At 39.8% G+C, this 26,022-nt stretch overlaps 1 protein-coding gene across 2 annotated transcripts in view; it reads left to right on the top strand.

Annotated features, from left to right (window-relative positions):
* Positions 1–26,022, top strand: part of LOC149449355 (BICD family-like cargo adapter 1) — a 130,124-nt gene that overhangs the window by 81,770 nt on the left and 22,332 nt on the right. For both annotated transcript variants that reach the window (XR_016315417.1, XM_089693338.1), the window contains exons 7-9: positions 14,244–14,387; positions 22,642–22,772; positions 23,891–24,011. Coding sequence is in view for 1 of the 2 variants with exons in the window: in XM_089693338.1 (XP_089549464.1) it covers positions 14,244–14,387; positions 22,642–22,772; positions 23,891–24,011 (396 nt within the window). In the remaining variant the exon portion in view is untranslated. The remainder of the gene's footprint in view (positions 1–14,243; positions 14,388–22,641; positions 22,773–23,890; positions 24,012–26,022) is intronic.

Raw genomic sequence — 26,022 nt, 5'->3', positions numbered from 1 at the left:
GACAGGGTATACAGAGGTTTAAACACACACAGGAGCGCTCTTCAGAGACAGAGGTTCTTAGTTTGCATTAAAGAGCTTTAGAAACAGTTCAACACTCTCAGAAAGTAAGATTTACTACTAAAAGGTCAAAAGGGTGCAATAAAAATATTTACAGAAAAAGATGTAGCCAATATATATATATATATATATATATATATATATATATATATACAGAGAGCAATAACACAGCAAAGAGATAACAGAAAGAAGTTTAGAAAGATAAAGTACTTGCCAAAAGTCCTGGGTTAAGCAGCTTTCAAGTTTTATGAGCAAAAGGGCCTTATCTCCCAATGTTAGTTCCGATGTTAAAAGGGAGCTTCTTCAACTTCAACTCAACTCAGCTTAGTTTAGCTTAACTTCCTGCTCCAAGCATAACAGCTTTTCTAGGAACTCAGCAGGGTGTCTCCTTGAAGCAGAGAACCAATCGCCTCATTTGGGGAGGGTGTTGGGCGGAGACCCCAGCTAGAACCGAAATCCCTCCCAAGTTGATACCAGGGTAATAACTTTCCCTGGATACATGTAACATTCTAGCCACGAGTAGATTAATCTGCTGAATCACCTGCCGACCATCTAGATATGAAATATGACATACCTTCTGGGATGGTTAAGGAGATATCATTTTCTGCTCTCCTGTAGATGTCAGCTAGGGGGTGTAATATATCAGATGACTTGTATTAAAGTGACCGGTCTGAATATATGCCTAGTTTTTATGTAAGTCTTTCATATTCCAAGATATGAAATCATAGGGGAAAAGGGGATTTTTAAATGTGAGTCCGTTTTACGACTACCTGTAATGTCTTTGAAGCTCAGTGAAGGGCTGGTTTTATGGCTTTACGATATCCCAGATTGAGAAGCTAACAGACATCTGGGCACCAGCTAGGTTGGGATTTTATAGCCATGGAGCTCTCCCACTGGGCCTGTTGCCTTTTGAACTCAGCATCATACAGACCACATGTCACTCAACACCGAGGGAGGGGGGATTTGGAGGGAAGTTGATTTGGGAGTAGAAAATGATACAAGATTGAGGCCTTTGCCAAAATGGAGGTTTGCATCCATCTCTGTGTGCGCGATTGCTACAAACATGTCACGGACAACTGTTCAATTCATCATCCAAAAATGGAAAGAGTATGGCACAACTGAAAACCTAAAAAGCCAAGGCCATCCACCTAAACTGACAGGCTGGGCAAGGAGAGCATTAATCAGAGAAGCTGCCAAGAGGCCCGTGGTAACTCTGGAGGAGCTGCAGAGATCCACAGCTCAGGTGGGAGAATCTGTGCACAGGACAACTATTAGTTGTGTACTCCAGAAATCTGGCCTTTATGGAAGAGTGGCAAGAAGAAAGCCATTGTTGAAAAAAGCCATAAGAAGTCCTGTTTGCAGTTTGCAAGAAGCCATGTGGGGGACACAGCAAACGTGTTATGGTGAGGTGAGACCAAAATTGAACTTTTGGGCCTAAAAGCAAAAACCGCTAAGTGTGGCGGAAAATTAACACTACACATCACCCTGAACACACCATCCCCACTGTGAAACATGGTGGTGGCAGCATCATGCTGTGGGGATGCTTTTCTTCAGCAGGGACAGGGAAGCTGGTCAACGTTGATGGGAAAATGGATGGAGCCAAATACAGGGCAATCTTAGTAGAAACCCTGTTAGAGTCTGCAAAAGACTTGAGACTGGGGCCGCAGTTCACCTTCCAGCAGGACAACAACCCTAAACATACAGCCAGAGCTGCAATGGAATGGTTTAGATCAAAACATATTCATGTGTTAGAATGGCCAAGAGCTAAAAGTCCAGACCTAAATCCAACTGAGAATCTGTGGCAAGACTTGAAAATTGCTGTTCACAGACGCTCTCCTTCCAATCTGACAGAGCTTGAGCTGTTTTGCAAAGAAGAATGGGCAAAAATTTCACCCTCCAAAACCCTAAAAAGACTTGTAGCTGTAATTGCAGCGAAAGGTGGTTCTACAAAGTATGGTCTCAGGGGGACTGAAAACAAATGCACGTCACACTCTTCAGATATTTATTTATAAAAAAATTTTTGAAAACCATTTATCATTTTCGTTCCACTTCACAATTATGTGCCACTTTGGGTTGATTTATCACATAAAATCCCAAAAAAATACACTTACTTTTTTGGTTGTAACATGACAGAATGTGTAAAATTTCAAGGGGTATGAATACTTTTTCAATGTACTGTATGTTTGAAAGCATTCCTACTTTACAGTATTTCCTCACACCTGCCTAAAACCTTTGCACAGTACTATATACAGTCAGGTCCAAAAATATTGGGACATCAACACAATTCTAACATTTTTGGCTCTATACACCACCACAATGGATTTGAAATGAAATGAACAAGATGTGCTTTAACTGCAGACTGTCAGCTTTAATTTGAAGGTATTTACATCCAAATCAGGTGAACGGTGTAGGAATTACAACAGTTTGCATATGTGCCTCCCACTTGTTAAGGGACCAAAAGTAATGGGACAATTGGCTTCTCAGCTATTCCATGGCCAGGTGTGTGTTATTCCCTCATTATCCCAATTACAATGAGCAGATAAAAGGTCCAGAGTTCATTTCAAGTGTGCTATTTGCATTTGGAATCTGTTGCTGTCAACTCTCAAGATGAGATCCAAAGAGCTGTTACTATCAGTGAAGCAAGCCATCATTAGGCTGAAAAAAAAAAACAGACCCATCAGAGAGATAGCAAAAACATTAGGCGTAGCCAAAACAACTGTTTGGAACATTCTTAAAAAGAAGGAACGCACCGGTAAGCTCAGCAACACCAAAAGACCCGGAAGACCATGGAAAACAACTGTGGTGGATGACCGAAGAATTCTTTCCCTGGTGAAGAAAACACCCTTCACAACAGTTGGCCAGATCAAGAACACTCTCCGGGAGTTGGTGTATGTGTGTCAAAGTCAACAATCAAGAGAAGACTTCACCAGAGTGAATACAGAGGGTTCACCACAAGATGTAAACCATTGTTGAGCCTCAATAACAGGAAGGCCAGATTACAGTTTGCCAAACGACATCTAAAAAAGCCTTCACAGTTCTGGAACAACATCCTATGGACAGATGAGACCAAGATCAACTTGTACCAGAGTGATGGGAAGAGAAGAGTATGGAGAAGGAAAGGAACTGCTCATGATCCTAAGCATACCACCTAATCAGTGAAGCATGGTGGTGGTAGTGCCATGGCGTGGGCATGTATGGCTGCCAATGGAACTGGTTCTCTTGTATTTATTGATGATGTGACTGCTGACAAAAGCAGCAGGATGAATTCTGAAGTGTTTCGGGCAATATTATCTGCTCATATTCAGCCAAATGCTTCAGAACTCATTGGACACCGCTTCGCAGTGCAGATGGACAATGACCCAAAGCATACTGCAATAGCAACCAAAGAGTTTTTTTAAGGGAAAGAAGTGGAATGTTATGCAATGGCCAAGTCAATCACCTGACCTGAATCCAATTGAGCATGCATTTCACTTGCCGAAGACAAAACTGAAGGGAAAATGCCCCAAGAACAAGCAGGAACTGAAGACCGTTGCCGTAGAGGCCTGGCAGAGCATCACCAGGGATGAAACCCAGCGTCTGGTGATGTCTATGTGTTTCAGACTTCAGGCTGTAATTGACTGCAAAGGATTTGCAACCAAGTATTAAAAAGTGAAAGTTTGATTTATGATTATTATTCTGTCCCATTACTTTTGGTCCCTTAACAAGTGGGAGGCACATATTCAAACTGTTATAATTCCTACACCGTTCACCTGATTTGGATGTAAATACCTTCAAATTAAAGCTGACAGTCTGCAGTTAAAGCACATCTTGTTCGTTTCATTTCAAATCCATTGTGGTGGTGTATAGAGCCAAAAATGTTAGAATTGTGTCGATGTCCCAATATTTATGGACCTGAGTGTATACTGTATATATGGTGATGTATATATATATATATATATATATATATATATAACTTACATTTACACTAGAAATTATCATGCTATAAAAATGATTTCTAGCTGAACATATCATAATTCATAAATATGACCAACTAAATCCAAATCTTTTTTGGGGGTGTAGACTGTAGAATGGGGAAAGGCTGGAACTTCTTTTGGGTTTTTATTGATGTCTGTGTCCTATTTGGGTACACTTTGCCTCACTTTCTGTCTCTTTGTCATTGGTATAGAAAGGTTGGGGAAGTTTTCTTAAACTGAGACACAAATATAAAAAAAAATGCTTTGTGCTCGGAGTTGGTCTTTATTGTACACCTGTACTTCACCCCTAAGACGGTAACACATGGTACTATTTGTGCTTGGGAAACCTATTACTTTGTCTTGTATGAGCAAAGTACAGGTTTGCTTTGCCTTGTATAAGCAATACAGGTTCACAGGTACACAACAATTACCATTTTGTATGAAAGAAATAAATGATAAGCAGGCAAAGGCCTAATGTTTTTGTTTAACCTCATATAAGCAGTAGATTTTTCTATCTCTCTCAATAAATTAAAATAAATAGTTAGCCAGTTGTGAACACTGGGGTATGTCCACTAAAACTTAAAGCTGTATTAAACCCAAAAGCAAACATTTATTACTGTATATTGCAGCTTGTGGTGGCTACACTAGTTTTCTTTTTTAAGCTTTTGTCTATTTTCATCTGGTGATCTTGTCAGTAAGTCTTTTTTTTTTTTAAAAAAAGAACAAGCTCTCTTCCAGATGTATTAGTTACAGAGATGAGACAAACCATTTATCACAGGGGTGCTTACAATGATCAGCTTTTATTTATTTATGTAAAACCTTTATTTCAAAAGAAATAAAACTGTTGCTGCAACTGCAGTGTGAGCTGGAGTTTGGCTTTAGTTTGTTAGTGTTTATTAATCTGCTAGTTCATCTAACACGTCCCTCCCCCCGCACTGACAATGCTACTGTTCAAAGGTGCCAACTGTGCTCATTCATCCAGAGTGGGGGCACTCTAATAAAGGAGGTGTGTTACTGGCCAGATCACCAGGTAAAAACAGAAGGGGAAAAAAGTAAAAAAAACAAATACAGCCATCTATTTATTGGTAAACTGCAATATATAACATTTTTGGTTTTGGGTTTAATGCTGCTTTAATAAAAGTACATCTGTATCTGTAGTACATCTGCCCCTCTAACTTACCCACATGGCCCTCACCAGCAGTTCCCAGTTGTCAAAGGGCAGTCAGGAGTTGTTGCTGTGTAAATACAGCAGCTGTAGTAGCTGTTGCTTTGAAAAAATGGACCGTCTGACACAGTGTTTATGTACACTGTTCAGCCATGAGATTTAGACATACAAAGTAAAATTGTTACTTTTGTATCTACTCTGTTTCATTCATTTAAAGATCAAAAGGATGAGCTTTATTCTGAATATGTTGTCAGTTAGGGCTCGTTTATAGTTGCAGTTTGGGTTGAGCACATGCTGCGGTCGTGGTACTTTGTGCCCATGGCAAAAATTATCGCTCTTGTCCAGTTCAGGAGGCAGTACCACCACCAAAAGAGTCCCATTCAAGTGAATGGGGATGCAGCTTGTTGGTGTGGCATTTACGGAATTAAAACAGGAGAGAAGGAGTCATATCACATCCTCACCATCTGTCGAATGTCTTTGAAATTTGATCTGAATGCGGATCGCTTTTCAGAGACGTGACAGTATAAACACAAGTCTAATCTTTGCCTTTAAAGTAGTTGTGACGTTCGTTTATCTATACACGTTTTTGAGTACATATAAACTGTATATGCTTCTTTTAAATTCATATGTATATTTTTTCAAAATGACCACGTGATCGCTGTTCATGCATGAGTGAGCAGAGCCACCACAGTGCAGCTTCACAAAGAGGAGGAGGAGGCGGATCGGCTGGCCAAGAAGCCACCATCAATCAAAGGAGTAGGAATGGCTGGGGAGTATGTACAGAGAGGGGCACATATCATTGCAGCTTCACAAAGAAGAGGATGAGGTTCTGTTGGCCGGGAAGCTGCCATCAATCAAAGGAGGAGGGATGGGCAGGTGGAGTGAGTTTAAACTGACCACAGAAGATACAGACATGCTGATCACTTGCACAATGTGCCTATATCTAGCAGCAGAATAACAGGGAACGTAAACTAACAAGCTAGCATGGATCACGTGATATGCTTAGCTTGGCAAGCTAGGGAACAGGCAGGACCAAACAGGAAATAGAGAAGCACTTTCGGCACAAATTTTAAAAAGCTCATAGGAACCCCTTATAGAAACAGAAGAATGCTTATTTATTTTTGAAGTTACAAATACTTTAAGCAACCTCACGAAAGTAAAACAAAGTAAAAAAAAAAACGTATTCCTGTTTAACCCCTTATTACCCCTTAATTTACCTTAATCAGCCCTAATTAACACCGTCTTCCCATTTTATAATTTATTATTTTATTTTCATGATAACTTTCAATGCTTTGTACCAGAAAACATATGCTGCCTCAGCCAGTCAGGAGTGAGAGTCCCCGGAAAACCGAGGCTCTCGTTGGCATCGCTGGATCGCGAGGGGGCTCAGGTAAGTGTTGGGGGGGTTGCTACACACAGAAGGGATGGCTCACATTGTTCGACTAGTATGTTCCACTTCCTGCTACCTCTGTAGGACCTCAGTCTGGTGTTGTCAGTCCATAAGAGGCCACCATTTGAACCTATTTGGGATATTTCTCTCCATCTCCTGTCATGCAAGGTTCCTTTCTTGTGGCTTTCGCCTACATTAAGTTTGTCTGAGCTTGCAGCTTTGTCCTGTAGGAGACTTTTTCCTGTACCTCACCAGGACAAGTTTGTTTGGAGACCATGAAACTCCTTCCTGTCTAAGTCGCTTTAAGCATGTCATTTAAATCAGTGCTGCTTTTGATATGCCCAGCTCCAAAACATCCTTGGTTCCCAAGTCTGTCAGGCAGCCATCTAGTCTTCTGCTCATATAGTCATTAAGTTTTACCAGGTGGATGTTTGAGGCTCGGTAGACGTCAGCTTCAGTCGGAAAGTCCATCAAGCGGCCTTCTTGTTTTCTCTTCTAATTATGTTAAGAGGTATATTTCTATTGGGCTTGTTAGCTGTTGTTTGATGTTGCCTGCCTCTCGTGGGATTGTTTTTGGAACACCCACTAGTTCAAGAATTACCTCCTCCTGTGTTCTGTAATGAACACGATTTTTACTTGCCTTTAAAATCCTATTCTTGATGTACATCACAAACATATTTTTTCGCTTTTGATATTGTTTGCTGAAAAAACTGAGGCAATACTGGGAGTGGGAGCTTCTATGCTCAGTGATGTAAAACTTTGCTGTTAGCCAGTGTCCATTCACCTGAATGTGAGGCATAACCCAGTAGTCTGGGTTAACTTTTCTGTGTCCTGTGATGTACTCCAAGAAAAGGATTTTATAAGTAAGTAAAAAAATCTATTTTTTTTCCTAACAGTGTAAGCAGTAAACAATCTTATTTAAAACTAAATTAAACTCCTGCGCCACCTAGTGAATAAATAAATATGTGACTAATAGTGAAATGGAGAAGCTGCTGCTTAACATAAATAGAATCAATGCTGCACAGCACATACATAAACATCATATGACATCAAATGTCTTTCTTGAAGCAAAGTTTTCAAAATGATTATGTCATCATCACCAAACATTCTTTCAACTGATGTAATAAGAAAAGTGTTGAAAATCTCAATATAAACTGGTGCATTTATTGAAGATTTAATGACTGTCATCTCCCCCGTACCATTACCTGACATGCCATATTATCAATGATTATGGAAATTTGCATGTTTTCTTCAGGCAGTCATCTTTATACATTTCATTGGAACGACACCAAAGAAAAGTTCCAGCATCATCACCCTGCCCAATGCGATTTGTGATTCATCACTGAATATCACTTTCATCCAGTCATCCATAGTCCATAATTGCTTTTCTTTAGCCCACTGTAACCTTGTTTTTTTCTGTTTAAGTGTGAATGATGGTTTTCGTTTGGCTATTCTGTATGTAAACCCAGTTTCCTTTAGGCGATGTCTTACGGTTCGGTCAGACATTGACTCCAGTTTCTGCCCATTTGTTCCTCATTTGTTTTGTTGTGCATTTTCTGTTTTCAAAGCATATTGCTTTAAGTTGTCTATCTTGACGTTTTGATGTCTTCCTTGGTCTACCAGTACGCTTCCCTTTTACATCCTTCCTATTTGATTTGTACTTGGTCCAGATTTTAGACAAACTGACTGGGAACAACCAACATCTTTTGCAACATTCTGTGATTTACCTTCTTGAAGAAGTTTTATAATCATCTTCTTTGTTTCAACTGACATCTCTCATGTTGAAGCCATGATTCATGTCAATCAGCTTGGTGCAACAGCTCACCAAGGTGTGCAATGACTCTTTTTTAACTGCAGACTAACTAGTAGATGTAATCTGATGCAGATGTTTATTTCATAATATTTTCCCCAGAATATTTTCTTTCTCTGCTTTATCTTCAAAAACAAGTGCAATTGACTACAATTTTCTTTCTTTTTAAATTTTTTAAGTGTTTCTTAACTACACTCTTACCGTGCTATAGTTGAATGACAGCTACAGTGTGGTTGTTCAGTTCTGGGAGGGCGTCATATGACTTCCCCCCAAAACACGCCCTCCCACGTGCCTCCAGCGGCGCACACCCGGTGATCTCCGTGATCGCTGTGTGTTACGGACACAGCTGATCACGTCATGAGGTAAAAGGCCAATCACAGCGGCCTTTTACCACGTGATCAGCTGTGTCCGCTGACACAGCAGATCATGAAGTAAATACAGTTGCTGGTTGTTGGCAGCACTTTCCTCATGCTGTCACAGCGTGAGGAAAATACTGCAGACAATCGGCAGCTGTCACCAAGCAGATCGGCACTGGTCATCAGTGTTGCCCAGCAGTGCCACCCACCTGTGCCCAGCAGTGCCGCCTAGCAGTGCCACCCATCAGTGCTGCCCAGCAGTTGTGCCCATCAGTGCTGCCTGTCAGTGCCGTCAATCAGCGCCGCCCGTCAGTGATGCGCATCAGTGCCACTTATCACTGCCGCATCATCAGTGTCTCCTCATCAATGCCCACCAGTGCAGCCTGTCGGTGGCCATCAGTGCTGCCTATCCGTGCCACCTCATCAGTATCCATCAGAGCTGCCTATCATTGCCCATTTGTACTGCCTATCAGTGCAGCCTCATCAATGCACATCAGTGATGGAGAAACATTACCTGTTTTGTAATAGAAAAAAAGAAAAACTTTTTTATTTTTCAAATTTTTTGCTCTTTGTTTATAGTGCAAAAAATAAAACACACAGTGGTGATTAATTGGTTGCTGTCTAGCCACAGTGTTTTTACTGCAGTAGGGCAGCACCACTGCCCAGAATCACGTTTTTAAACATCTTTCTGCAAAACAGGTAGGTGCGCAACCGCCCTACCTGTGCCACTGATCATTACCCACCGGGTCCCGGTGATTACCGGCAATCACTGACAGGGAGCACGGCTGCAGTGTGTACACTGCAGCTCTGCTCCCTGTCAGTTCCGAGCACGCTGATCCTGAGAGAGGAGTTTATCTCTCTGGATCAGCGTGTTCCCGTGAAGCACACACCCCCGCCCCCTAGTAAAACACTCCCCTCACACAGTTAACCCTTTCATTGACTAAAAAAAGTTAACCCCTTCTTCCCCAGTGCATTAGTACAGTGTCAGTGTTTTTTTTTTGCACTGATCACTGTATTGGTGTCACTGGGGATGTCAGTTCCCCCCAGTGTCAGAATGTCCGCCGCAGTCCCGCCATAAGTCGCTGATCGCCGCCATTATTAGTATAAAAAAAAATTTAAAATCCAGTATCTATACTGCCATTTGTAAACGCTATAACTTTCACGTAAACCAATTAATTTACACGTATTGGGATTTTTTTTAGCAGAGACATGTCGCAGAATACATTTTGGCCAAAATTTATGACAAAATTTGATTTTTACATTTTTTTACTGGACATGTTTTATAGCAAAAAGTCCAAAATATTGTTTTTATCTCAAATTGTCAGCCTTTTTTTTTTTTATTTAATAGCGCAAAAAATAAAAAAATGCACAGGCGATCAAATACCACCGCAAGAAAGCTCAATTTGTGGGAAAAAAAGGACGTAAATTTAATTTGGGTGCAGTGTTGCATGACCGCGCAATTGTCAGTTAAAGTAACGTAGCGACGCAACACAAACCGCTTCTGTAACCGCTTCTTGACCGTCCTATAGCAGAAATACTGCTACAGGGTAGCATGGGTGTACAAAATCACATATATACAGTCAGGTCCATAAATATTGGGACATCGACACAAAGTTTTTGGAAAATGACAAAAAAAAATATTTTTTTTTTCACACGAAATTGTCACTTAAATGATTTACTGCTCACACATGCCATGGGTATATGTGGAATTACTCCCCAAAATACATTCTGCTACTTCTCCCAAGTATGGGGGTACCACATGTGAGAGACGTTTTGGCAGTCTAGCCAAGTACAGGACCCCAAAATCCAATAAGCACCTTCGGACTTTTAAAGGGCTTTATTTCCTCATTACACTTCCAGGCTACCTATCACAGTTTCGGAGGCCCTGAAATGCCAGGATAGCATTTAACCCCCCAAAATGACCCTTTTTTGGAAAGTAGACACCCCAAGGAATTTGATAAGAAGCATGGTACGTATTTTGCAGATCTCATTTGTTGGCACAAGTTTTTGGAAAATGAAGAAAAAAAACAAAAACATATTTTTTCTATTCTTTTTTTATATTTCAAAACCTTATGAGAAAAAATGAGATCTGCAAAATTCTCACCATGCCTTTTTTTAAATTCCTTGGGGTGTCTACTTTCCAGAAAGGGGTCATTTGGTGGAGTTTGGTGCTATCCTGGCATGTCAGGGCCTTCGAAACTGTGATAGGTAGTGAGGAAGTGTAATGAGGAAGTTACGCATCTTCAGGCTTTCAAAGTGGTCATTGGATTTCAGGCTCCTGTATGTGGCTAGGCTCCCAAAAAGTCTCACGAATGTGGTATCCCCATACTCAGTAGAAGTAGCAGAATGTATTTTCGGGTGTAATTCTACATATACCCATGGTTTGTGCAAGAAATAAATAATTTAAATGACAACTTTGTTTAAAAAAAAAATGTTTTTGTCATTTTCCAGAAACTTGTGGAAAAAAAATAAATCTTCCATGGACTCAATATGCCTCTCAGCAGATAGCTTAGGGTGTCTACTTTCCGAAAAGGGGTAATTTGAGGGTGTTTGTACAATCCTGGTATTTTAGCACCTCAAGAAATGTGATGGGCAGTCAGAAAGTAAAAGCTGTGTAAATTCCATTATCTATACCATAGTTTGTAGACGTTATAACTTTCACACAAAGAAATAAATATACACTTACTGGGATTTTTTTAACCAAAAACATGTAGCAGAATACATTTTGGCCTAAATTTATGACGAAATTTTAGTGTTTTTGGATATTTTTTATGACCGAAATGAGAAAATATTGTTTTTTTTTTAAAAATGTTTTTTCTTTAAAACTTTTTCACTTTATAGCGCCAAAAATAAAAAGCGCACAGGTGATCAAATACCACCAAAAGAAATCTCTTTTTGTGTAAAAAAAAAGACATAAATTTCATTTATGTACCATATTGCATGACCACGCAATTGTCCGTTAACCACTTGAGCTCCAGAGGATTTACCCCCCTTAATGACCAGGCCTCTTTTTGCTACTCGGCGCTGCAACTGATAATTGCGCGGTCATGCAATGCTGCACCCAAACGAAATTTACGTCCTTTTTTTCACACAAATAGAGCTTTCTTTCGGTGGTATTTGATCATCTGTGCGCTTTTTATTTTTCACGCTATAAACATAAAAAGGCCAAAAATTTTGAAGAAAAACAATATTTTTTACTTTCAGCTATAAAAAATATATAGTAAACTCAAAGTTGGTTGTAAATTTAGGCCAAAATGTATTCTGCTACATGTTTTTGGTAAAAAAAATCCCAATAAGTGTATATTGATTGCTTTGTGTGGAAGTTATAGTGTCTACAAACTATGGTATAAATACTGCAACTTACGCCATTTTTCTGCTATACAGCGCTGCGCTAGTTTAACGGACAATTGCGCGGTCATGCAATACAGTACATAAATGAAATTTACATCCTTTTTTCCCCCACAAATTGAGCTTTCTTTTGGTGGTATTTGATCGCCTGTGCGGTTTTTATTTTATAAAAAAAAAGGCTGACAAATTTGAGGAAAAAAAACAATATTTTGGACTTTTTGTTATAAAACATGTCCAGTAAAAAAAAAATGCAAAAATCAAATTTAGTCATAAACTTCTGCCAAAATGCATTCTGTGACATGTCTTTGCTAAAAAAAAAAAACCCAATAGGTGTAAATTAATTGGTTTACGTGAAAGTTATAGCGTTTACAAATGGCGGGAAAGATACTGGGAATTTTGGTTCTTTTTTTATACTAATAATGGCGGCGATCAGCGAATTATGGCGGCAATCAGGGACTTATGGCAGCGACCAGCGACTTATGGTGGGACTGCGGCGGACATTCTGACATTGGGGGGTACTGACTTGGGGTCACTGACATCCCCAAAAACACTAATACAGTGATCAGTGCAAAAAAAAAAAAAAAACTGACACTGTACTAATGGCAATGGGGAGGAAGGGGTTAACTTTATTTTGCAGGGAAGGGTTATAGGAGTGAGGGAAGTGTTTTACTACGGGGTGGGGGTGTGTGCTGCAGGGGACAAGGCTGATTGAGAAATAGAAACTCTTCTTTCTCGATCAGCTCATCCTCGAGCTGACAGGGAAGTGACAGAGCACAGCTACTGCAGCTGTGCTGTCTGTCACTGTTTGCCGCCGAGCGGCTGTGACCTAGCAACTGACATCTGCGGCGGTGATCCGCGGGACAGATAGGGCGGCGGCGCGCCTCACGCGCGCCCCCTATTTGTTTACAAACACACGTCTATAAAATGTGGTTTTTCCTGTGAGTGCCGCCCTGCCGCCGTATATGTACAGTGGCTGGGCGGCATGTAGTTAAACTAGCACAGCACTGTATAGCAAAACAAATGGTGTAAATTGCAGTATCTATACCATAGTTTGTAGATGCTATAACTTTCACACAAAACATACAATATACACTTATTGGGATTTGTTTTACCAAAAACATGTAGCAGAATACATTTTGGCCTAAATTTATAACTAACTTTGAGTTTACTATATATTTTTTATAGCTGAAAGTAAAAAGTATAATTTTTCTTCAAAATTTTCGGTCTTTTTTTGTTTATAGCATGAAAAATAAAAAGCGCACAGGTCAAATGCCACCGAAAGAAAGCTCTATTTGTGTGAATAAAAGGACGTAAATTTCGTTTGGGTGTAGCATTGCATGACCTCGCAATTATCAGTTGAATTAGTGCAGCGCCGAGTAGCAAAAAGAGGCCTGGTCAGGAAGGGAGGTAAATATTCAGGAGGGCAAGTGGTTAAATACCACCAAAAGAAAGCTCTATTTGTGTAAAGAAAATTATAAAAATTTCATATGGGTACAGTGTTGCATGACCGCGCAATTCTCATTCAAAGTGCGACAGCGCTGTAAGCTGAAAATTGGCCTGGGCGGAAATGGGGTAAAAGTGCCCGCTAGGCAAGTGGTTAAAGCCAGATGGTTGGAATGTTAAATGAAAATAGTTTTGAGGCTTGTCAGTGATTGTTTTTTTCTACACAATTAAACAATTGAATAAACATTTTCCAAGAGTGATGATTGCATTCCTTTTTCGTAAAAAATTGTTTCAGTTTGGTCTCCTACTCATGGCAGAACTCCCTGTAACATGTTTCACCCAGTTGGGGCCTAATCATATCCCATATACTGTATTTCATTGGTACAGCATTACTACACCTGTTTCTTTTTCATGAGTAATGTAGGTATCAGTCAATATCAATTTAATTAATTTAGAATAATATTAACAGGTGTTACTGTTTTTCATGGCTATAGAGATCTTTAATTCAAGGGGCAAATTCATCCACTCTGTAACAATATAATACACACCTGTGTTGAATCTGAGAAATCGTAAATTCATTTTGATATTCATGTTTATTGTGTTCTGGTTTGAAGGAGATAAGAATTAGAAGGTAGTGGGTTCCATATACTGTATGCATTGGACTTCAAGACATGTTCTTGTATGACTGTAGAGTGGTCAAGTTTCATATTTTTCTTAACAGAGTGCACGAAAATGTGAGGATGATGGCTTGGAAGAGCAGATCAAACGGACTAGTGAAGACTCCAAACAACTCAGAGAGCTATTACAGGGAGAGCAAGTGAGAATGAAGCAAACATTTGAGGAGCTTCAGCAACTTCATAAACAGGTAGAAAACCACCAAGTAATTTATAATAATTATAATAATTCTTATAATATATTATTATATATAATATAATATTATGATATCATGATAATAATTTCAATTGTGTTATTAATATTTGTATATGAAATCACATATGAGCAAAAAGAGATTTAGACATAGAGGAGAAAATGTCTATTTAGGTATATTAGTTTGATTTAAAGGACCACTATGCCTAGAATGGAAAAAATTTAAAAGAGAAGTGTGGCCATAGCCTTTTTGCTCTTACTTCTCTTCTGGGCCACAGGAGTGCACATACTTTTGCACTGTGACCCAGAATCGGCCAACTGCGGGAAATGATTCCCCTGAAGACATCACATGAACGAATGCATTGGAAGGAGCTACGATCTTGACGTCACTTCTGGCTGGTGGAGTGCACAGCCATTTTGACGAGAAAGTGAAGGTGCCATTGAATATTACCGAGGCTGTGTCGATATATGAACCTTGCAAATGCAACAGTTGTTTTTTGAGTTAATAAATTGAAATACACTCTTTCGGGTCTCCTCTTTGATCTCTTGAACCCAAGTGAGACTGGAAGTGGAAACGGTGGTGAGAAGGTACCCCCAGAGGAGTATGTGAGGAGGATGCCTGGTGGTAGGAAAGCATATGTAAAGCTCTACTGACCTTATTCAGCATAAGGGGTCAGCATTATTCGGTGAGTGCTACACACAAGGGGAGTAGTGAACAAGCGCAGGCACGTTCTGGTTGTTGTGGGTCACGTGTGGAGAAAATAAAGAACAGCAAACACAGATATTTGAGAGAGCACATTATTGGTTTGCACAGATGGACTGATCACAGCATTGTTTACAGCCCCAGCAGTTTTTTCTATATATTGGACTTTGGGAGGACAGTTATTCATGGTTTATTGTATTATTTTTTGTTTACACTGTGGATTGTTTACAGCACTTTTTACTGATACATTGGATATATCACTAGCACTTTATGCATTGGATTTAAAGGGACAGAAGGAGGATTTATAAATAATCTTAATATTTTTGGTTGTTGTTTATCGCTGCACCTAGTTATGTTTATGTTAATTTGCACTATCTCCCTTGGGGAGTATAGGAGGTGTGCAGCTGCATTGCATATAGTAGCCTTTTGAACATTATACCTTAGTGCAGAGTTCCTTATGATTGAATGTTAGGATGCATACTCTGTGATAGTCATCCTTATCCTTTGGTTTACTGCTTAAAGAGTCACTAAACCCTCCCCTAATAAACATCAGCATGTCATAAATATATAAAATTCCATCTCATGTATCACATATCTGCAAGAGTTTTTAAAAGTGTCCTTTATTACCTCACATTTTGCCCTTTACAGCTAACTTCGGAAGCGCAATTACCAAACTCCTGGTCTGAGGCTCAAATATTGTATATATCATTCTAGTCATGAGCACTGCAAGCCTCAGACTACATCTCCCAAAATGCATTGCCCCAGCATTCAGAAAATGCGCATGCCTTGGCATTCCCATTTACATTGCTGGTACCTCATACAAGGGCAGTGCTGTAAAAGAAGCAGTTTGCTGACACAATTGACATAGGAGGAGGTTTTACATGCTGGCACTGACTGTTTTGGCATGTAGCGTTGTAGTGCAGTACATGAATATGATCCTTGGGCGCTAGATGTACAGATGTACAGGAGGAGCAAAAAGGGTAGTGGAACCACCCTCAAAATGGAAGTATTAGGCCCATACATTTGATGTAAGAAAATCATCACATAAGAATATTTGAGGATAACCTCAGTTACATACAGTATCTCTGTGCAGCATACTGTAATGTAAATGATATTTGTTAATGCATGGGTTTAGTGTCACCTTAATAGGTTGATAAACTGGAAGAAATATGCCACTTGAAAGCTTTTGCTTCAATATCAGCATTCTTATTCTAGGTATGTTCCAGAATTGCTCATTTAAAACCCAGTAAGCAATGGCAGCTCCCTATTTCGGTTTTAAAACATGACATGATATTTCTAAAGGAAGTGCACAGACAAATCTAAATGAAAAAAAAATGACTAAAAACAATATAAACTTAAAATAATAAAATAAACCAATAAAATATAAACAATCCAAAGTAAAGATCACTATGCAGTTACAGCTACGATTGACTACACAGATTTCAACAGTATGTCAGTAGATCGATACAACGCTCAAAGAACTTGTGAAATCCAGTTATGTGCCACACAGCAGACCACAGTTAAAGCAGTGTCAGTAAAGGTTTGTGCTCACTCCACCATTGTGGACTCTCCTGACTGCCAAAGCCAATACTCAGTTATACAGAAAAACAGATGCAGTAACGTGTTTTTAGTTGCTTTTATGCTCATTTTCTACTTGTATGTTTTTTTTTCAGTCATTATGCAATGAAAAAGAAACCAATACAATGGAATTTTGTTTGATGCAAATGTGCTAAGAATATAAAATGCTTCACAATGCATGCATTTTTTTTTACTTTACTATTCATTTTGGTGGCAATTCTTAATGCACTTAAATGCACAAAAATGCAGCATATTTTATAGAAGTCGTAAGGCTGCAGCCAGAAATGCATCCTATCCACGTAGTAATAAATAGAATTTTTACAATAACAGCATTTCTTGGTGTGAATGGACCCTCTAAGACTGTCACTAACCTATGGTGGGTGATCTTCACATAGGAGATAGATATTATAGCGCGCAAAATAGCTTAAAGTGGTTCTAAAGCCAAAACTATTTTACCTTTGCATTCCCTGAATTATGGTAAAAAAAACCTTTTACAGCTTTTCATCCTCCCCCGCCTCCCAAATACCTTATTCAATCCAGCTCTGTGCATGGCTGGATCCCTTTTCTCCTCTCTTCCTCTTCACACAGAGAATCGAGCAGCAGTAGGAGCCATTGGCTCCTGCTGCTGTCAGTCAAATGCTGTGAGGAAGAAGTGGGGGCAGGGCTATGCTGTGGTATGTGTGTCTATGGGAACAAGCACACACATGAGCCTCCATAGGAAGCTGCTTTCTATGGGGGCACACGGAGAAGATGAGGAGCCAAGATCGCCAGAGGGGGACCCCAGAAGAGGAGGTTCAGGGCTGCTGTCTGCAAGGAGAATATAACGTGTTTATTATTTTAATTAAAAAAAATGCCTTTAGTAACACTGTAACCTTTCTTTGCTAGGTCCATATGTTGTACAGACCTGACAGTGGGGTGTTTTACACACACTCCCGGTGGCTGTGTATATATCTGACAAGCAGACCACTGCCTGTCAGATTGAAGCATTCTGGTGGCTGCGCTGCTGCTTTTTTTTCTTTTTTCATAAGTGATCACATGAGCTCTGTTCTCAGCTTCTTATGATAATTGGGGGGGGGGACGGGGGGCTGCCATCAGCAGCTTGAAAGGAGAATAGACAGTCTAGTGTAAAATGTAGAAATGCATAGACAGAGGGGATGTGTCAGCAAGGGGCAGAGAAACCAGCAGTACACTGATCTTCCTATGTGAGGGCATGTCAGCACAAGTCTGACCTTTGGATTACAGGCAGGCTTTACTCCCAAGTAGGATGCAAAGAAATAAACTGACCACACTGGGATGGAAGCGCTTCCATATCTTGGCGTGGTCAGTTTGAAATAGGAAAGCAGAGGGACTGGCAGGATCATAAGGTATTTCACACAAAGTAAGCAATGCAAAGAGAACAGGATACTTTATAATATGAGTACATGGTAACATTGTTCCATTTCAGACATATGAAATGTTGGAGTAACATACAGTTTAATTGTCAAGCCACACTAATGAACATGAACCCAGACCAGCATGATGATGTACCCCCAGGGAGTGTATATATTATAGCATGGGCTCACAGGAAGTGGGTGGAAAGAAGATTGGTGTCATTCATCCCAGAAGAAGATTCACAGTGCAGGACAAAGTATGTGCAGAGTGCTAAATATTTGGGTGAAAGCAGTGTTTTTTAGACATTTGTTATAGATATTAGGTAAGGCAGCATTTATTAAATCTGGTGTTGGGCTTTAAGTATAACTGTTGGCTTAATAGCAAGGTAGCTGACATTTTAGAGGAAAAGGTCAGAAATAACAGCTTCTTCATTTCTTTCTTGACAGATTTACTTTAATGAAGAGCTACTGTAACCAATTTTAAACCCAGTCTCACAAAGTAGTGTCTTCATTTGAAGACCTAGAATAGTAGAACCAAGTAATGAGGACGTCTCTTAAATAAACATGTTCAAAAAACAGACCACATCCAGTGATTTGGATATCATTCGCATATCCTTGGATGTTGATTAGTTTATATAGCAATTAAATGGTTACTAAACCCAGGACCCTGCATTCACTTTATCTGGTCTCCCACAGTACACAGAACATGGAAGTGCAATTATTTTAGTAAATACCTTTTCTCATCAGCAGTTAGAGCTGTCTTGTGACTTCTATCAGTGTCCAACAGAGCACATGTTAAAGCTTGTAGGAGGAGTTTTAATTCTGCTCTAGGAGGATTCAAAACCCCTGACTTCTGTCTGGACAGTGCTGATTGGCCCTATGCTGATCACATGCACTCTCCCAAGAAAAATAAAAAACCTCTCTAGCAATACACAGCAAACTGAGCATGTGCAGACTGACTCCACACGATATGTCTTATCAGGCGAGAGGGGGACACTGGAAAAAAGGGAGGATCAGAGAAGTCAGGATCAAACAGCCTTTTTATGCAATGCAGAGGATTAACCCTTAGGTTCCATAGTGAGTATAACAAGCATGCTTTACTGCACATACAGACTGATTTTACTGTTGTGGGTTTAGTAACACTTTAATTTTCATCAGATGATATTGATCTATAATAACAGAAGTAATAGCAGTAGAGTTAGAAGCTGTAGCTGTAGTACAGATGTCATAATGGCTGTTTTTAATAATTTTTGGCCCTGTATTCTATGAAAAGAATATACAGTGTGTGTGTATATATATATATATACAGTGGGGATCGAAAGTTTGGGCACCCCAGCTAAAAATTTGTATTAATGTGCATAAAGGAGCCAAGGAAAGATGGAAAAATCTCCAAAAGGCATCAAATTACAGATTAGACATTCTTATTATATATGTCAACAAAAGTTAGATTTTATTTCCATCATTTACACTTTCAAAATAACAGAAAACAAAAAAATGGCATCTGCAAAAGTTTGGGCACCATGCAGAGTTAATATCTTGTACTGCCCCCTTTGGCAAGTATCACAGCTTGTAAACGCTTTTTGTAGCCAGCCAAGAGTCTTTCAATTCTTGTTTGAGGTATCTTTGCCCATTCTTCCTTACAAAAGTCTTCCAGTTCTTTGAGATTTCTGGGCTGTCTGTCACGCACTGCTCTTTTAAGGTCTATCCATAGATTTTCAATTATGTTGAGGTCAGGAGATTGTGAAGGCCATGGCAAAACCTTCAGTTTACGCCTCTTGATGTAATCCCCCGTGGATTTCGAGGTGTTTTTAGGATCATTATCCATTTGTAGAAGCCATCCTCTCTTTAACTTCAGCTTTTTCACAGATGGCATCAAGTTACCATCCAAAATTTGCTGACATTTTATTGAATCCATTTTTCTTTCTACTTGTGAGATGTTCCCTGTGCCACTGGTTGTAACACAACCCCAAAGCATGATTGATCCAACCCCATGCTTAACAGTTGGACAGAGGTTCTTTTCATTAAATTCTGTGCCCCTTCTTCTCCAAACGTACCTTTGCTCATTCCGGCCAAAAAGTTCAATTTTAACCTCATCGGTCCACAGAACTTGTTTCCAAAATGCATCAGGCTTGTCTATATGTTCATTTGCAAAGTTCAAACAATGATTTTTGTGGTGAGGACGTAGAAGAGGTTTTCTTCTGATGACTCTTCTATGAAGACCATATTTGTACAAGTATCTCTTTATAGTGGAATAGTGTACCACAACTCCAGTGTCTGCCAGATCTTTCTGGAGGGATCGTGCAGTCAAACGTGGGTTTTGAATTGTTTTTCTCACAATCCTGCGAGCTGTTCTGTCTGATATTTTTCTTGGCCTTCCAGATCTTGCTTTAACTTCCACTGTTCCTGATGACTGCCATTTCTTAATTACATTTCGAACAGAGGATATTGACATCTGAAAATGCTTTGCTATCTTCTTATAGCCTTCTCCAGCTTTGTGAGAGTCAACTATTTTCAGTTTCAGTTTTCTAGACAACTGCTTAGAAGAACCCATGGTGCTGATTGTTGGGGCAAGGTCAGATGAGTCTGGGCATTTAAAACCTTTGAGATTGACATCACCTGGTCTTCCCAGACGATGATTGAGAACAATCCATGACACTGGAAGGTCTCAGCTTGGCAAAGGGAGCAGTGCATGCTATAAATTCTGCAGGGTGCCCAAACTTTTGCAGATGCCATTTTTTAGCTTTCTGTTATTTTGAAAGTGTAAATGATGGAAATAAAATCTAACTTTTGTTGACATATTATAAGAATGTTTAATCTGTAATTTGATGCCTTTTGGAGATTTTTCCATCTTTCCTTGGCTTCTTTATGCACATTAATACAAATTTTTAGCTGGGGTGCCCAAACTTTCGATCCCCACTGTATATATATGTACAGTGGGGTAAAAAAGTATTTAGTCAGCCACCAATTGTGCAAGTTCTCCCACTTAAAAAGATGAGAGAGACCTGTAATTGGCATCATAGGTAGACCTCAACTATGAGAGACAAAATGAGAAAAAAAATCCAGACAATCACATTGGCTGATTTGGAAATAATTTATTTGCAAATTATGGTGGAAAATAAGCATTTGGTCACCTACAAACAAGCAAGATTTCTGGCTCTCACAGACCTGTACCTTTTTTCTTTAAGAGGCTCCTCTGTCCTGCACTCATTACCTGTATCAATGGCACCTGTTTGAACTTGTTATCAGTATAAAAGACACCTGTCCACAACCTCAAACAGTCACACTCCAAACGCCACTATGGTGAAGACCAAAGAGCTGTCAAAGGACACCAGAAACAAAATTGTAGACCTGCACCAGGCTGGGAAGACTGAATCTGCAATAGGCAAGCAGCTTGGTGTGAACAAATCAACTGTGGGAGCAATAATTAGAAAATGGAAGACATACAAGACTACTGATAATCTCCCTCGATCTGGGGCTCCACGCAAGATCTCACCCCGTGGAGTCAAAATGATCAAAAGAATGGTGAGCAAAAATCCCAGGACCACACGGGGGGACCTAGTGAATGACCTGCAGAGAGCTGGGACCAACGTAACAAAGGCTACCATCAGCAACACACTACGCCGCCAGGGACTCAGATCCTGCAGTGTCAGACGTGTCCCCCTGCTTTAAGCCAGTACATGTCCGGGCCCGTCTGAAGTTTGCTAGAGAGCATTTGGATGATCCAGAAGAGGATTGGGAGAATATCATATGGTCAGATGAAACCAAAATAGAACTGTTTGGTAGAAACACAACTCGTCGTGTTTGGAGGAGAGAGAATGCTGAGTTGCATCCAAAGAACACCATACCTACTGTGAAGCATGGGGGTGGCAACATCATGCTTTGGGGCTGTTTCTCCACAAAGGGACCAGGACGACTGATCCATGTACAGGACAGAATGAATGGGGCCATGTATCGTGAGATTTTGAGTGCAAACCTCCTTCCATCAGCAAGGGCATTGAAGATGAAACGTGGCTGGGTCTTCCAACATGACAATGATCCCAAACATACTGCCCGGGCAACGAAGGAGTGGGTTCATAAGAAGCATTTCAAGGTCCTGGAGTGGCCTAGCCAGTCTCCAGATCTCAACCCCATAGAAAACCTTTGGAGTGAGTTGAAAGTCCGTGTTGCCCAGCAACAGCCCCAAAACATCACTGCTCTAGAGGAGATCTGCATGGAGGAATGGGCCAACATACCAGCAAGAGTGTGTGCCAACCTTGTGAAGACTTACAGGAAACGTTTGACCTCTGTCATTGCCAACAAAGGATATATAACAAAGTATTGAGATGAACTTTTGATATTGACCAAATACTTATTTTCCACCATAATTTGCAAATAAATTCTTTCCAAATCAGCCAATGTGATTGTCTGGATTTGTTTTCTCATTTTGTCTCTCATAGTTGAGGTCTACCTATGATGCCAATTACAGGCCTCTCTCATCTTTTTAAGTGGGAGAACTTGCACAATTGGTGGCTGACTAAATACTTTTTTGCCCCACTGTATATATATATAAAATTATTATTAACGGTTGTATTTCTAATGCCAAAATGCTGTTTTATATTCAGGTAACTCTACTGAGTGTTGAAATGACTGCACTGAAAGAGGAGCGGGACCACCTCTTGGAACTGACCCAGAATAATGATATGCACGAACAGCTACTGAAGGCCATAAAGGACCGAGATGAGGCTATTGCCAAGTAATAACAATTTGAATGCTAAGTAAAAATTATGACACTTCGCTAAATTTCTTCATATGCTCCAGTAGTTCCTGTTTATACTAGGTTGTGTTCTATACAGTTAACACAATCAGTGTAAAGAAATGTAAAAGGATCTGTTTATGACAGTTTGCTGCTGTATTCAGGTACATAGTTACTTTTGTTCATTTTCCCCTGCATAAAGAAACTGAATCCAAGAAAATTCTAAGGATTTTAAATTAGCGATGTCTACTCTAAACTTTGGAAATACCACTGGAACTACTCAGTCCACAATATAAAAGCTAGTCTATGTGGTACACATTTTGGAAGCAACCCTTGTATACCCTCTTTTCCCTCACAGTACACGGACCCTGGATATAGGTATCAACCCACTGAAAGCAAATAGGATATTATCACTGTTTAATATCATTTTAGTTAAAGTGCAACTAAAGTCAAAACAATTTTTTTTTCTATTTTTGGATGGAGTGGGGGGTTCCTGCTGGCTGTAGCCCTCCTTGAGATATTTACGTTCTCTATCCAAAATAGGGGGAAAAAAGGTTTCTGCTTCAGATATATTTTAAGATTTGTAAGGTAACAGCACATTATCACCAATGCTTACCTGTTCCACGTTCACACAGATTTCTTTAGAAATTTTGTGTTATTCTGTATAGGTCAGTTTCATAAAATGCAATCCAGATGGGTTTTTTTCCAGATTGTAAAGCTGACCATACACTGCAGGATCCAGCCGAATTTCAATCAGTGTGTTGCTGTCCCTGCTGGACAGAATTCAATAAATTGGATATCGACTGTTTAAGGGACATGCTGGAAAACTTTTATTGATTGGCAGCTCCAGCCAGTCAGCTGCAGCTGCTGATCAGTGTATTCCAACAGCTGCAGGAGGTGCTGTCAGAAAACAATGACCCAACAGGAGGAATTCCATCATACACCTCCTTTGTATGGATGGAGGAATTTTTTTTTCTCCTTTAAACCCGCTGGCTGATTGAAAAAAAAAATCTAACAGTTTGTGGCCAGCTAAACACTAGATTTAGAATATTCCAAGCATTGAATATTTACTTTAGCCACTGTATATGACTAAATTTGTATAACAATTTCCTCTCCAGAAAGAATGCTGTGGAAATGGAACTGGCAAAGTGTAGAATTGACATGATGTCACTAAACACTCAGCTACTAGATGCCATTCAACAAAAGGTCAATTTGTCCCAGCAGTTGGAGGCATGGCAGGTGAGTAAACACACTATAGTTGTCTTTTAATGGAAAAAAAGAATATTCCTTAACTCAGATTCACAGAGTATGTTTTTTCATCAATACAAACATTAGCTTTATGAGAAAAGAACAGCACCATTAACATTTTTACGATGCAGTCCTTTTTATGATCAAATAACAACTTTCTTTGTGTAGATTTACATAGTGTTTTAAGGTATATAACATCTGGTACTTTTTTATTGTGAGATTTTGCGAATACCTCACACTTCTTGTTCTTGCAATGAGTGGCAGACGGGACAGGAAATGGGGGCACTCTTTTTGGGGGATGCAGGCAGCAATTAAAACCCAGTGGAGATTCCTAACTCTCTGGCTTGAGTTAGCCTTTAAAGGATAAGTTCACCTTTTATAACATGTTGCATGTTATACCCATATTTAGACCGGCCCCCGCTCTCCGCTTTGATTGCAATGCTTTACAGGCTCCTGCAGACAAAAATAGTAAATGCACATTTTTTAATCTGCAAAAAAATGTGCATTTATTATTTTTTACTAAAAGGTGAGCTTATCCTTTAATGTAAATAACCCACCCTATCCAAAAGCAAATGGCTGGTATATTCTTAATAAAGAATACAATGGTAAACAAAGATTTTTTTTTTAAATGTTTTCAGCTATACCTTTCAATGGTTATGAAATAAAGAAAAATGGAGGGGAAGGTATGCATAGAGCATGTTTCAGAAGCAAAGTTTTCCAGTACTTCAAACAGATACTTATAATTCCAAGTCATAAATCCTGTAAAGAGTCTTCGTAAAACACTGTTAACTATATTTCCCCGGTTGCAAGATGATGCAGATCTGGGTTCGTTTTGTGGGTTAGGGGATGGAATCGGTCAGTTATGTAATTTTGGATTGTTACTATTGGAGGACTTTGTGTCCGCATTGCTTAGATATTTATATATATGTATATGGGATACATATTAGGACAAAGATGTGGGGGGAAGAGAGAAGAAAACATAAACAGAGGAGGGGAGAACTGGGTGGGTTTAGGTGTGGAGAAAGAGTCTGTCGGAGATGGGAGAGGGTTTTGGGGTATTAGGGGAGGGAGTGGGGGGGGGGGATTCTCTTCCACCATTGCTATGTGTAGACCAGGAGGATGAGAATTTAGGATGATAGTAGGTTGTAGAGTTTCTGTGAAGTCCAAAGATAGTCTATGTAGCCCAGATCTGAATGTAGGATGCTTCGTTATTTTCTTGTGCTGGGCAGTGTTCTATATGAGAGATAAAATCATCTGTGATTGTTGGGAGTTGGGAAGAACACGAATGGTATGGGATCACAGTATGTGCCACGATGAGGAAATGTCACAGGATATCCCCTTGGTGTTTGATAGATCCTGGTAGTATAGAAAGCAGGACGATGTGACAGAGATTTGAGACAGTAGTGTCTGTAGTCTTAATATATAGTATTAACGCTGTGTCTCAGAATTTTTTAATAGGGGGACAAGCAAATATGGAACTTGGTGCTTGGGTGATTGTGACATCTCCTGAGTTCTGAGACTGAGGGATATATGGTATGGAATGCAACTGTACCTATGGGTAAGGATTTTGAAGTTGGCCTCTTGGGCTTTGTTTGCTATGGAGAGTCAGTGTGTTAAGATAAAGGCTTTTTCCCAATCTTGAACAAAGGGAGATTCCCAGTTCTCCTGTCCATTGTTCATTATAGTGAGGGAGGGATGAATGGTGAAGTGAGGAGAATCAAGTATATTGAAGATAGGCTTTGAGTTAGGTGATAGTCCTGTAAAAGGGGGCTTTCAAATGGGGTTGGTGGGGAGGTGAAGTCCTGTTTGCCTAGAAGTGAAGATAAAAAAATCTGTTGGTATGCAAGCCATCATAGGGTAGATGGTTTAGCATTTTTTACGCCAATGATTTAAGGGTTGGATCAAAGTGCATTGTCTAGGTGTTCCATGGTTATAACATTTAGAAGGGAATGCTATAGGGCTAGACATTTTTGTGCAGGCTTAGGCCCCATTTGATGAATGT

Source organism: Staurois parvus, unplaced genomic scaffold, assembly GCF_062004578.1.
Source record: "Staurois parvus isolate SC_StPar_1 unplaced genomic scaffold, SC_StPar_1.0 ptg000626l, whole genome shotgun sequence".
Lineage (NCBI taxonomy): Eukaryota > Metazoa > Chordata > Amphibia > Anura > Ranidae > Staurois > Staurois parvus.
This window is presented reverse-complemented; position numbering and strand designations above follow the sequence as displayed.